This window comes from Podospora bellae-mahoneyi, chromosome 3 (assembly GCF_035222275.1).
Source record: "Podospora bellae-mahoneyi strain CBS 112042 chromosome 3, whole genome shotgun sequence".
Classification (NCBI taxonomy): Eukaryota; Fungi; Ascomycota; class Sordariomycetes; order Sordariales; family Podosporaceae; genus Podospora; species Podospora bellae-mahoneyi.
Window position 1 is genome coordinate 1925152 of NC_085882.1, and position 13631 is coordinate 1938782.

General features: G+C 50.3%; 4 protein-coding genes across 4 annotated transcripts; 2 read left to right on the forward strand and 2 right to left on the reverse strand.

Annotated features, from left to right (window-relative positions):
• Window positions 1-20: 20 nt before the first annotated feature.
• Window positions 21-619, reverse strand: QC761_0053770 (uncharacterized protein; the record flags this gene model as incomplete). Its single annotated transcript, XM_062872507.1, has 2 exons — window positions 21-305; window positions 467-619. 2 exons carry the CDS (start codon window positions 617-619, stop codon window positions 21-23), a joined length of 438 nt encoding a protein of 145 aa, XP_062733512.1.
• A 1969-nt stretch (window positions 620-2588) lies between these two features.
• QC761_0053780 (uncharacterized protein) lies at window positions 2589-3932 on the reverse strand (the record flags this gene model as incomplete). The annotated part of the gene is made up of 1 exon (XM_062872508.1): window positions 2589-3932. One exon carries the CDS (start codon window positions 3930-3932, stop codon window positions 2589-2591), a length of 1344 nt encoding a protein of 447 aa, XP_062733513.1.
• A 3800-nt stretch (window positions 3933-7732) lies between these two features.
• On the forward strand, window positions 7733-9706 carry QC761_305670 (uncharacterized protein; the record flags this gene model as incomplete). The annotated part of the gene is made up of 1 exon (XM_062877710.1): window positions 7733-9706. One exon carries the CDS (start codon window positions 7733-7735, stop codon window positions 9704-9706), a length of 1974 nt encoding a protein of 657 aa, XP_062733514.1.
• A 1242-nt stretch (window positions 9707-10948) lies between these two features.
• QC761_305685 (uncharacterized protein) lies at window positions 10949-12400 on the forward strand (the record flags this gene model as incomplete). The annotated part of the gene is made up of 1 exon (XM_062877711.1): window positions 10949-12400. One exon carries the CDS (start codon window positions 10949-10951, stop codon window positions 12398-12400), a length of 1452 nt encoding a protein of 483 aa, XP_062733515.1.
• Between the last annotated feature and the right edge of the window lie 1231 nt (window positions 12401-13631).

Below are 13631 nucleotides of genomic sequence, written 5' to 3' on the forward strand. Positions count from 1 at the left end.
CGGTCGGAGCAATGACAACGTCAACAGGCCGACCTGATGAGGTTAGCATGTTCGGGAAGTGCCTGGTGTCTCACGCGGAAGTCATTACCAGAACTTGTTTTGCCTGCGGAAGACTGCCAGTAATCGTTGTATTTCCAGCGGTAGTCCTTCATTTTGAGCACCACCTGCTCATACTCTGGGAGTGGAATAGGAGGTCTGCGCTTGCCACCGGGGAACACGTTCACGATTTCGGGGAAGATAGGCTCCCCAGACTGTTGAATTGCTTCCCAAACGTCAGGACAGCCGTCACTCCGTGCAATCGGACCCTAGGAAAGTGTTTGGTCAACTCCCTTTGACATAGTGAAGCAGGTTACTCACATGTATCCTCAGAAGTGTAATTGTTCGAAGGAAGCACCCAGTCCAGGAGCTCCGACGCGCACGCCAATGTCAGTACTTAAAAGTAACTCTAGAGCAGATTTCAGCATACCTCAAAATCTGCATTCGTCAAAGCCTGTTTCACGATCTCCAGGGCCCGGGCAACTGATTGATGCGGAACTACGATGCCGTCATTTGGCATGAACCCAAAAGTTGGTTTACGGTCCGATTCGTCGTCGTTTCGTACCCATTGCCCGCTCGCCATGGATTAAAGTGTGTGTATGGATCACGGGTCCAAGGCTCTATTGACAAGGGAGATATGAACACAAGTTGTAGACTGGCTACAGAGTGTGCCATGATTCCTGCCACTGTGGGCATAACCTCTTGGCCCCGGCCCCTGATATATAGTCAGCACTAGAATAATATCCAGGCCCTTGAGCGCTATGTCACATCTATATATACTTACGGTATTGGCTACGTCTCTGGATGATAGACGCCCCGCGGAGGGCTTTATGTTGTAGACACCATGATAAGACGCCGGCATAGATACCGAGCCTCCCAATTATCAGTAGCGATGCCAAAGGTACTGCTGCCGATAAATTGCGTAGCACCCTCCCCTACACCGTGATTAGTTCCAAAAAAAAATATACACCCACAGCAGATATAAACAAGGGATTAACTACCTCCGAATGAACCCCCAGATGACAAATGCTGGTTATGGGGATTCAATGTATAACCTAAGATGTTATTATTGGTTTCGGGAGCATAACTTTGTATAAGCTGTTGTGATCCAAGACAGAGGGGATAATAAAAGCATCTAAAGAACGAAAAGGCGATGAACTCAACTCACCCATATGCTTTGCACCAAGGTTGTCTGTGAGCAGTTGAAGACACCGTCAAGCCTTGCAAGACTACCATGTGGTAGAGTGGAATTGGAATACCTTGCCTATGGGAACAGCTCTGAGACTGTGAAGCTCGCTGACCAATTCACTCTCTACGTACTTGTCTTTCCCAGTTCCTTTCTTCCCCTCAAAGGTGCCAATCCATGACACATACGCCATCGAGGTTTCGAGGCCCTTTATAAAGAACTGGTCTTTCACGGTCAGAGGGATACCGTGCAGTAGACCGACAAGCTTCTTGTGGGTGGCTTAGTGGGCATACGACGACAGAGACTTGAGTCATGGGGCCATGGATATATCTAACCAGTTGGTCTGCAAAGGCAGCAAGTTTACAGAAAGCAGTGCAACTTCCACAGCAGTCAAAGTGCCATTTTCCATGGAAGCAGCAGGATCGGGTACATCCAACGACGTGATAGCCAGGGAATGGGTGTCAAGCAGACACTCGATAAAGTCAGCGGTAAGAGACTTAGCAAATTTTCCTCGGGCCATGACATTGTTATTAAGCCGCAAATCAACGGGTATCTTTTCATTATCTTGTTGGAGTTTCTCCGCTACCACCTGCTGCCAGGACTTTGGTTCGAAAGGGCCGACTCTCTTGATGCTCAAGTGTGTCAGGTAGCTGGCCCCGTACTGAAGCATCAACGCAACGGCAAACAAGACGCAGACGAAAAGGGCCAATGCTCTTGTCAAAACCAATATGTCCTGACAGCGATGTTTTCTCATGCGTGCGGAGTGGGCTTCGATGCTGGGACTCTCTGATTTCGTATGTCGAAGCTGTATTCTCGGGAGATTGGAAGGACTTCGATTTGACGGTGTGGCCGGGTTCTGGATGTTGTGAGATCTTGCATTTTAGATAAGAATCGAATTATCCAGTTCCGCAAGTAGCAGGGAGGGTACATCGCGGAAGAGACTCTTTATAGCTTGATGTGTTTCGTCCTCGAATCGCTGGACCAACCAGAACGCTCAGTTAACTCACCCGACGGTAATCACCCGCTAGGCAAGTCCCAGGGAATTTGTGGAGGCTCCGTTTTCCGGTTTTCCATTTCATGTGTGGCGCCACAAAAGCCCTCGCCCGTCTCTTAAACTAGCCCATCGAATCGTTAATAGTGTTTTCGTAAAATTTCGCGGAGTTCTAATACAATCAGACGTAGTATGTCACTCGAAAAGTAGGTCAACTATGGATATAATCATGACAGGCGACGAGTCTCCGCTCAACAGTTCGTCCACCTGATGTACATGTGCCCTCTTGATACTATGTATCTACCAAACATTCTTGGAACGTCTTGCAAAACATAAGCTAAAAATGAACATTCTGGTGCGCGCCTTAGCAAGCAATCATCCTAACCTCACAGCAGCAAGAAGCAACTCCATGAAAGCAACACTGCTCTCAATCATATTCAGCCTGTGCTGCTCCTGAGTCGGGTAGAACAAGCACTCAGCCTGGTAATTCCACTCCCCAAACTCCACCCCAATCCCATACACTTTCTTCTTCTTCGGATCCAAAGCTGCCCTGACAAGGCCCTGGTCCGCGGAGCAGCCACTGCTGGGATACAAATGAGGAGCTTGAAGTGACCGGTAAAAGCGTCCCGTCGAGTCTGTCATTCCACCCGCAACCCTCGCGGCTGCTAGCGTCAGAGCATCCCAGTCCTTCTGCACCAAGAACTCCTTGTACTCGAAACCTGACCTATCTGGCACCACACCTCTCTTCCCGTCAAAGGTCTTGTTCTGCCAGTTCTGGGCCCTATTCACAGCCTGGTTCGAATCGTGACACCATCCGTACAGCACCAACGTTGCCGGCGAGTGTAGGTCCAGGAACCACCCAAGGTCAGGAAATTGGTCGAGTGTCCAGTCAACATTCTTCGTCTCCGGCTCCGACAGCGGTCCAGTACCGTGATAAATCTCGCTGTTCGGGTCGTCAGAGGAGGGGTCAACTCCAGGCGCGAAAGCCTCGGTGAAGTTCCAAACCGGCGCAAAGTTGCGGTTCAAGTCCACACCAACCGACACAGGCTCTCCATCAATCGCCCTATCTAGGTTGCGATTCTTGCGCCAGCAAGAGTCGGTCGCTTGATCGAAAGCCAGTCCATCTGGGTTGACAACAGGGATGATGACGATGCCCAGTGACAAAGCCGACTGGACCTGGGCCGCGGAATACGACATGCCACCATACACCAATCCCCTCTTATCCTTTGCAGCACGGAGGAGGTCAGAAATGAAATAAATCAAATGATCTGGCCCACCTCTCTCACGCGAGTGAATACCGCTCTCGAGAAGAACCTTGTACCCCTTGTTCCCCTTCTTGCCAGTCCCACCAACCCTGGCACCATACATGGCCCTGTTCTCGTACGTCTTGTACGGCATCTCAAAGTACTGGACTTTGTCCTTGCCATACTGTTTGGCAAGGCCAAACACGGCAGACTTGATCTCTTCGCTGTTGAGGATGGTGTCGAAGGTGGCATTGGCGTTGTAACCGAGACCGATGGGGGCGGTGGTGCCGTTCTGGAAGCGGTCACCAACAGCGACGGGAACGGTGCCGAGGTTGGCTTGACGGCGATTGATGGTGCCTCTGGCAAGATGGGCTTTGAGGTCGATGATGTGGCCGCCGTGCCGCTCCTGCTCAGTGAGACAGGCTTCGGTCGCCACGAGGTGGGCGAGGAAGGTGAGGAGGGTGGATGGCTTCATCTTGACAGGTTTATGAAGGCGGTGGTGAGAGAGTGACCAATTCGACGGTTAAAGGTTTAGTTGAATGGGCCGTTTTTTCCTAGCTATTTTTCTCTCTGAGATCTGGGACACCACTGGATTTAACTCCTTGCGCTCACAGGGATTATCAAAGCGGTCATCACTACGACATTCCCGTTCGAGTTTGTCGGTTTGCCTTGCCACTGGACTTGCCGTTACCAGCATTGGCTCCTATATGGCTCATGTTTCCGCCTTTTCTCCTCACCAAGGTGGTATAGTACCGTAGATCGTACTTTCCTTCTCAACCAATCTCACCGCAAGATTTTTTTCCGCCATTCTGTTCGGGCACAATTGCCTATCCCGTTGCCCGCTGTTTTACTTCGGCTTTCACATGTTTGATGTTTCTCGGAGGAAGGCGTCTGGTCAATGCCATTCAGTGAGGCACTGCTTACGATATTCCAGAACAGTAAAAGATCCCAACTTTGTCATCACCGCTACCGTTGGATTAGTGATTACTCACAGGTAAGCGTAGCATTCAACTTCAGCCATAAGCCATCTTGAATTTGGAAAGGAAACAAAGTTACATGCAGTATGCATAAGAGCGGGCCTTATTGTTCGTGTTCACTTGGAATCGAGCATCTGTCACCGAGAATAAACAGCACGTGCCGCTCGCTAAACTTGTGATCGTTATTGGGTGAGCTAAAGCGATGAAAGTCTATGTCTGCGTAATGACCAAAACCTCTCTCATAGCAATCAAAATGGGGTGCAGATTCTCTACTCTGCCGGTGTAAGGAAAGATTTCCACATTGGGACACCATTGAGATTCAATGTGGCGGATCGACGGACCTTGTAATCTAGCCTCATATTAATCTGGGTAAGTTGATTCCCCGGTCATATAATGAAAATGGTTGTGCGTTGATCACTGCAATCTTCGAAATTCGCGAAGGGGAGGCAGATTCACACCAAGTGATGGAACACAGGGCAAGTCAAGGATACAATGCGTAAATATGACTCTGAAATCAGAGGAGAACAAAAAATTATGCTTTAGTTAAATGTACAAGCCAAACTGCTGATCAGCGAGGACGTATCATCTACTAGTTCTTGCCCCCTATTCAACCCCTGAGATCGCCCCACTTGTTCACACGGCAACGAGACGACCCCTGTTCGACACTCAACGATGTGCTTCGATAGAGAACATCGACCAGACTAGAGGGCAATTGAAATGTACGATATTTGTTTGCCGATGGAGTAGGTGTTGATGATTGGCCTCGGAAGCATTAGATCCAAAAGTGAGTAGGGTGAGGTGGTTAGTGAAAGCAAAAATGTATGGTGCACAATATTCAACCAGAAGTCCTCCACTGTCTGAATTTCCAAAGTCTCGCCATGCATCATCCCATGACAATAAACCTCTCCTAGGTATTCGTATGTCTGCTTTGGCTCACCATCATCACTCGTGTAATTGCTAACGGCCGTAGGTCTGAGCATGTACAGGACCGAGGTATCATGAAATGCCACTATGACATCTCCTGGCTGAGCTGCGACCGGTCCCATCCCCACATCTCGTTAATCCTCTGTCAGGAACGGGCTTTTATGGTCCATCTGTTCTAGTCGATCTATGCAAGGAAAGGGGTCTACTAGCTGCGCTCTGACTTCCTCCTTCCGCATTCCCGCGCGCACTAGATCCAAGATGCCATTCTTTACGAATTAGTCTTTTTGCAGATGAGACATAATCCTGGAAAGCGCTGGATGAACTGACAGTTCACCCCCGGCTTCAGCTTCACACATGGCCTTCTCCAGGTATGCAAACTCCAAAATCAGTTTGAGACGTGTCAGGTCCTCGGTCTGGGCCCGGGGGCTCTGTCGATATTTTACAGTGACGGTGTCTCCGAGAATAATCCGTAAAGAAGCGTCGCGGTCTTCGCACAAAGACAACTGGCAGAGTTGCTTCACTTCAATATAGTAGTCGAGATAGTGCTCCCGGCTCGACTGCCCCGAAGTACCATGGCTTGCCTACACGTCCAACCTGGCCAATTCGGATGCGTTGCAGGTCTAGAACTCTTTCGTTGTTCGACTTGATCAATTGTGTCGTTGCTTCTTTGCCTGTTGGGCTATAACCCAGAATCTGGAGTGGTCATTGGTTGCTAAAGCGATGGTACTGCGGTAGTGTGAGAAACCCGTGACCCAAGACGGCAGCCTTTTTGCCACCTCGTCTCCGACTCGGCCGACGATTCATTTAGGGAGTTGAGCCATTTCAAGTATAACTCCAAGATGTTCCATTTTCTCAATGATAGTGCGTGCGACTTGGGTGTAAAGGATATCGGCGGTCATACTTTCTGAGTAATCCGGAGCAATGGCATCTGGCGCGTCGGGAGCAAGAAGCCCCCGCGATCCGTGGACTCTATCTCGAGGATCGGTTGATGTTATGTACGGCCAACTGTCAGCGTAAACCAACCAACCAGAATAAGCCGCACAAATTCTGGAAACCCGGAACATCCTTGCTCATGGCCTGTCCTCTTGGTCGAGGGGTAGGGGGATGTCCTCGCCAATACGAGTACCTTAATCCGATGAAAACAACAAGGGGGTTCTGTGCAGCGAGACTGGGAAGTTCGCAGTGTTCCATCAGCTTCGATGAGCTGGTGATAGACATTCCACTCTCTATCATTGCAGCTTGCCGAGGACAGCCAGCAACCACGCACCCAAGCTGCCTTCTCAACCTTTCCGCCACCCATAACCCCATTGAACAAGACTTGGCCTCAATATTGTGGTCACCTGAAAGAAATAATGCTTCCCTCGCCAACACGAACTCCTGGAGTACCCAAATTCGACTGAACCATGGCTGGCTCCACCAAATGACAATATTCTTCTGTAATGCCATACCATCCTCCCAGTTCTGACCGAACAAAACCCGAGCAGCTCTCGCAGCAAGAACCAAGACCCTTTCAGCTCCCTCCAGTTCCTCTTGGGTCTGTTTCTGGCGGAGATCGGTGTCAGGGTACAACATCACCATGGTCTCGAGAAACTTGAGCCACTCCTCCGCCGTGGGTTCCAAGCCCTCACCGACTAAAACCCCCGAATCTCTCCATTCCCCAGCTTTCTTCAGCTTCTGTATGAACTTGGCTTGCTCAGACCTGTTCTCGAATATTTTAGAGGGGAAAGGGCCGAGCCAGATCAGCACTTTGTCAGCCTTGATATATATCTTCCCCATCATCGGCACTTGCTCATTCTTCTCCACCATGTCCTGCTGTTGATGTAGATCTGGTTGACCCGGAGGAGCAATGACTCTGGTTATGACTCCGACTTGGTTATTTGCACCAACCCGCTCATAAGTGACGGGGTGATGTAGATCGCTGACAAGGGCGAATCAGGTACCAAGCCCCGAATCGTCTTCATCGTGCTGGTCAATGTAAAGGGGCTCGGTCGCGTCGCTGGTGCCCCAGGCATAGGACAAGACTGCAAATGGCGACAGTACATCTATCGATGCCACTGACATGTTGCATTTGATTTTGGAGTTGGTGGACGCAAGAAGTACCCTGGCCGAATGCAACGGCTGGGTATAGCTTGATCAGTCGGATGTGAGTGGATGCGTTTGGGAGTGGGATGTGGGTATAAGGGTGGATCGTCGCCTCCTCATGAATATGAGATTGTAGGTTGGCATCGTGAGTTGGCTCCATTGTGGGATGTCAGGGACTGTCATCGTGGCTTGGCCTGACGAGATGAAACTATCAGTGCGGAGCTTGGGGCTGGTCCAAGTTCTATCGACAAGTGTTGTCAGTCCGATCCGAACCACCGAGAAAGGGTGACCAATGAGCAACGTTGATAACAGCCTAGATTTCTTCCCTCGCCCCGCATTGGCTCGCTGCGCCTCACACCGCAAACCTTCACCTTTGACCTCAACGGCTATGGCTTCATTACCACCATACCAGTACCAACCGCTCGACCTCGATGCCGACTCGATCCGTCTCGTCCGACTATGCAAAGGATTGTCCAATGAGCAGATCCACTGCGAGCTTCTCGAGACCTACGTCCATGCCTCCATAGGCGTTCCATACGAAGCACTCTCGTACACATGGGGAACCATAGATCGAGAGGAATCCATCATTGTTGGCCGCAATTCAACCTTGCAGGTGACGGAGAACCTGTATACCGCCCTCGTGAACCTCAGACACCCACATACTGATAGGTTATTGTGGATTGATGCGGTATGCATCGATCAAAACAATGACAAGGAACGGGGCCACCAGGTTGGTCAAATGAGGAAAATCTATCAGAATGCCGAGGAGGTCCTTGTGTGGCTGGGTCCCGGAAGAACTGCTGAAGCACAGTTGGCCATGAAGTTCCTGGAAGATGTCAATGAACAGGTTTCGGCAACTGACCAACTGTGGAGCTGGAAACTTCGTCGAGAAAATTGGAGGTCAGAATTGAATTGGCGGAAAAGGAAGTTTTTGGAGCGGCTTCCAGACACGACATTGGCAGAGTACCGGGGAGCTTTGGAGGGCCTGCTTGCGAGTCCTTGGTTTAGACGCGTCTGGATCATTCAGGAGGTTGCCTGCTCAAAGAAGGCCAGAATTATGTGTGGCCGAAAGAGCATACCATCGAGGACGTTTGCTATTGCGCCAGAGTTTCTCGATTCCGCGGTCGATGATCATGTGCAGGCAATCCTTGATGTGATGCCGGGCTTCCGAAGGTCTGAATCGTGGTGGAGTCACACTCGGACTCTGGGAATTCTCTTACGGAAATTCAGAGAGAGTCAAGCGACTGACATTCGAGACAAGGTCTTTGCGCTACTTGGTATGGCGCCGGACGCAGAAGCCGAGATCACGCCAGACTATGAAACGGATACCCGGCAGATTGTCCAAAAAACAGCCTCCTTTCTTGTATTCGGGAAGGTTGTTGATAAGAAAACATACGAGTTTCCGTTGTGGTCATTGCGTGAGCTGCCTGAGAAGACGGATGAGATGGTCGAAGAAGCGCTTCACAGAATGATGAGCGGAGGAGGGATCTTATCAACCGATGTCTGGATACATGTTCCCGTCAGCCTTGATCCTGCCGACTTGCTAAACGGTTGGAATACTCGTGGCGAGTATGGCCAGTATAGCACGGGCTTTGTGCGATGGAACGATCAGCGAATCCTAATGAAGCTTGCGAGATTCGTTTTTCGAGAGGCATTAGACACTCTCGCTTTGCTAGGGCCCGAACCTAACCTTGGCCAAAAAGCGTCTCGACCGTCAGTGTCACTAGCTGTATGCCTGGCAGCCCAGTATCAGCAATGGAAGGTTGTGAAGTTGCTGATCGGGTATTCGACAGCTGTTCGAAAGTCGGATATGGACAGCCTTGAATCGCCGGGGCTGACAAGAGCTATCTGGATGACAGCTTGGAAGCGTCACTTGAAGATGATACGCCTGATCAAATATGGCGTGGACCTCGATGCAAAGTGGGAACATGGAGATTTGGAGCGAGCAGATGCAATTGATCTTTTCAATGCCCTTGTTGTGGTCGACGGCGCCTCTGATTCAGCTCTGCCCGAGTTTGACGACTCTGGAACCAATCTGATTGGTTGGTGGCATATCTATGTTCGAGAGGTCAAGATTATGGAATTGCTGGCAGCCCGTGGTGTCCCGTTGGACCAAATTTGGGCGTTTCCGAATCGCAAGAACTGGGTTAGTAATGCGCCCAGAATTGTCGAAACGTTTATCATGCATGGTATGGAAATTGGACCCGTGTGCAAAGCTCTTTGCAAAGCTTCGGGTGTTGGGGTGGTAGACAGCTATGAGGCTTGAGAGAGCTTCATGATATCCAAGTTTAAAATATCCTTTGACACATTCTGCCAGGCCGCCCAACCATCTTCTCCGAGATCTTCCCCGATCTCATTGCCTTGGATCTTGAACACAAACGCATCTCCAGCAAAGCACCGAGTCCTTCCGAAAATGGCCTCGGGAAACCTCTCATTCTTGGGCAGATTGTCGAGATCGAAGGAGTAGAACAAGATGTAGAGTCCGTTGCAGCTTGCCAAAGGCTGGTTCTCTAGACGGAATGTCTCAATGTCTCGCCATTGCCACCCTTGTTCTGTCTTCCAGTATTGGCGGAGGTCTGGGATATGTCCCCAACAAGCATCGGGGCCGGTTTCAACACCGTGGGTAGTTGTCGTGATGGTCAAGAGGTGAGGCTCTATTGAAGGATCAGATGGAAAGCGGATGCCTCGGATCGTGACGAGGGTGGGAGGTGTTGGAGGGTCGTCGACATGAAGAGAGAATACAGAAGCGATGAAGCGTAAGGAATCGTTCAGGAAAGAAGCCATCACTCCGTCAAACTGAGCTGGAAGAGTTCGTTGTTGAGCGGGGTCAGTGAACTCAGCAGTTGCACCTTTCATGTGTCAATTTGCTCCCGTGGGGTGGTGGGACAAAAAGGTTAACAGCCAATCCCAGGGCATCGATATCAATTAATGGTCATTCGTTTGGCCTGGGTTTGTTGGAGCCCCTGTCTGCTCTATGATGCGTGATGTTGTGGCCTGGGCAGAGATCAATGTATCAAGCAACCGAGCGTCAAGATTTGATATCATTCCACAGCCAGCAACTATGCTCCCGATGCAATAGAGTCAGATCGATTAAAACATCTATTATCTATCCATTGTGCTGCTAATCACCGCTTTGTCCCAGTTCTTGATATGGCTATGACGAGATTTACCCAAGAGTCCAGGCGCGTTTGATCTCCCGCCAAAGTGACACATTGAGCACTGACAAGGCTGCAGATAACTTCAAGATCGACAGGCTAAATCCTTTCTGGTACACCACATGAAGCCGAAGCGAGCACCTCACCAGAACACCGGGCACCATCTGCATTTGCTCTCGAGGCGGTGGAAACATCCGAGATGATGACGATCGAGGACAATGCCGACGCCATATTACCCTGATCCTCTCCAAAACCGATGCTCAAATTCCTTCTTTTTTCTTTTGCAATGCGGCTGGCCCCATACACCCATTTTTCAAGAGTCATGAGCCTACATTTTTTTCAACATAGGAAAGATGTGGCACCTCTTCGCCTCCGGTTCGCTCAGCGGCTCCCTATTTTTCGCCCTCTTTTGCCTCGGCCCATTGGCTGAAGCAGCACAGTGCTATGGTATAAACGGACAAAAGACGTCGGGGACACAGTGCAGTCGTGACGCTACAGGAACAGGTTCTTCTCACTCATCATGTTGTGATGAGAGCAGGCAAGAAGCCTGTCTCTCCAGTGGCCTCTGTTTCGCAACTCAGAGAGGGGACAATCACACGTTTTGGTCTCAAGGATGCACTGACCCAACGGGAATGGACCCGGCTTGTCCATCTTACTGTGGGAGGTCGAGCCAGTACATCTCTATGCCGATACAGCCATCATATACGATGCTTCACTGCGGAAGCGGCGCCTGGTGTTGCTGTTACGACAACCTTGGAATGGCATGTAATCAGGCGCAATGTTGTGCACGAAACTTTACCCTTTCTCGAGGATTAGGAACCGTAACGAGGCAGTTCGATAATAATGGCGACAGTGTCAGTATCTCTAGTAACGGAGGAGCGAACCCCGAGAATACAGTAGACAACCCAATGCCCGGTTTACCTGCCAATATGCCCCCTTGGATGCGCCTCGTTCCCGTCATCGCAGCCGGTCTGCTTGCTTCACTTCTTCTTGCCAGCATCGTTGCACTTGGATTTTCTTGCACACAGAATAGAAGATTACGGCGCCAGGTTGAATCACTCCAAAATCTCAACACTAGTCTCACCACCGAAAAGCTACGAAGTTATAGCATATCCCGTGCCAGCCCAACTTCGTCGGCGAGGCCAAGTGTTTCTGCGCCATCAGCTCCGCCTCTACTGATTACAACAGAAACAGCGAACGACGATCCGGTCAGCTCAGAGCCCAAGCGTTCAGTTGAAGACTACCTTCCACCGATATCCGCTCGGTCTCCATTGACAGCAAATACTCCCTCGAGGTCGCCACATGATGGCTCAAGCCGGACCGCAATGGAGAGGAGGCCATCAGCAGCATGGGTCCCTGAAAACAGCCACGCAAATGAAGAGCCAATCCGCACCCCGAGAACTCCTATCACTGCGGCGTATCACCATCACCTGTCAATGGTCAACCAAGCCCTAGGTCCATCGTCGGCGAGATCTATGTATGGGGTTGGGTCATCAGATCCTTTGCCCCAAACCCATCCACAGTACCACCATTATCAACATCCGCAAGAAGGTCAGTGGCATGGACCACCTGGATACCCTATCGCTATGCCATCACCAATCAGGCCCGCCGCTCACGAGGAGCAAAGACCGAGCTGGCCAATACGGGAGGGACAGAACGAGAGGTACACTACGTACACTCAGAGCGGGTATTTCCCGGACCAATCTGAATTATACAACAGCAGTACGCCGCCAGAGTATCAGTATAAAGTGGGGGGTAATTCGATTTCGGAACTGCCGGGGTCAGCAGAGAGAGGGAAACGTTGAGATATAGTTTGAGACTAAAACACGGGGTTAGCTTTGAGTTACCTAAGCCATGTTTGTAGTGCCATTTTGCCACTTTTTAGAGTCTGGCTAGTCACGGAAATGTAATTCATGATCCATTTCAACCAAACTTGACTCTCGGTAGTCAGTGTAGTCAACACAAGCTTCTCACTAGTGGTGGTGCAAAACCCTCCTCAAACACACAACCCCAGCACCATAGTAACACAAAAACATTAACCCTAAACGCCGCAGGCAGCTCCCAGCCGTTGTTGTACTCCCTCCAACGCTCGGCAACAGTTCTCATCTTGGTACCATCGTGGCTGAGCAAGCATGGATGCCTGTACGCCGCAAACACCGGGAAATTCCATGTGAAGTCAACACAAGCTTTATTGATGAATCGAGGCGGTGCAAAGCCACGCCCGCCCGTTGAGGCAAGTTTGTGCGTGCTTGGCGGGTACTCGCATACAATAACAGCACCGTTTTCTCTACCGCAGGAAACCTTTCCAAAAGCACGTTGTGTATTGTATGTATGCCGGCCCTCGCCTAACACAACATCTTCTCGATATAGAATAAAAAACTCTACTTCATATCCGAAACTTGCCGAACGAAACGGGTAGAGGCGTCGGGGAAGATGGGCTGGCTGTGAACAGCAGATGTGTGTGTGCGTCGGCGGCACGGGTTGGTGTGATCCCGAGCATGATGGAACAATGAAGTCGAACCCAAAGAACGCGGTGCCACCACCAAACACAGACCCTTCCACCGAAGAGGATGACGACGCCAGAAAACCACATCAGCGGGTGTGGAACTTCATTCCCGTTTTGCGTGTTTCCTAAACTCCGAGAAGCTTTGAACTTTCGGATATCTTATCAGTGCGGAAGGCATTACGCCCCACACGGTAGAGATAGAAGCCGCCATGAAACAATGAACAAAGCTCGATGGTGGCAACAAACGTGCTCCATGACATAATTGTAAGATAGGCGGATCGAAAAACAAAGGACAAGAAAAAGTCCGTGGAAAGGGTACTCCCGAGACCCACAGACAACCTCATCTCAAGCTCCTTACCCTACGAGGACATGCTGGGCAACGTACCTATCCAAGACGGACCCCTAGCTTTGAAGCTTGTTTCCCTACGGGGAAAGTTACCAGTTAGTCAACAGCACATTCAACATTCACAAATCATCCAAAGCATAATCAAAACATTATGGTAATAGTAGTCTGTATTGATGGCACCTTT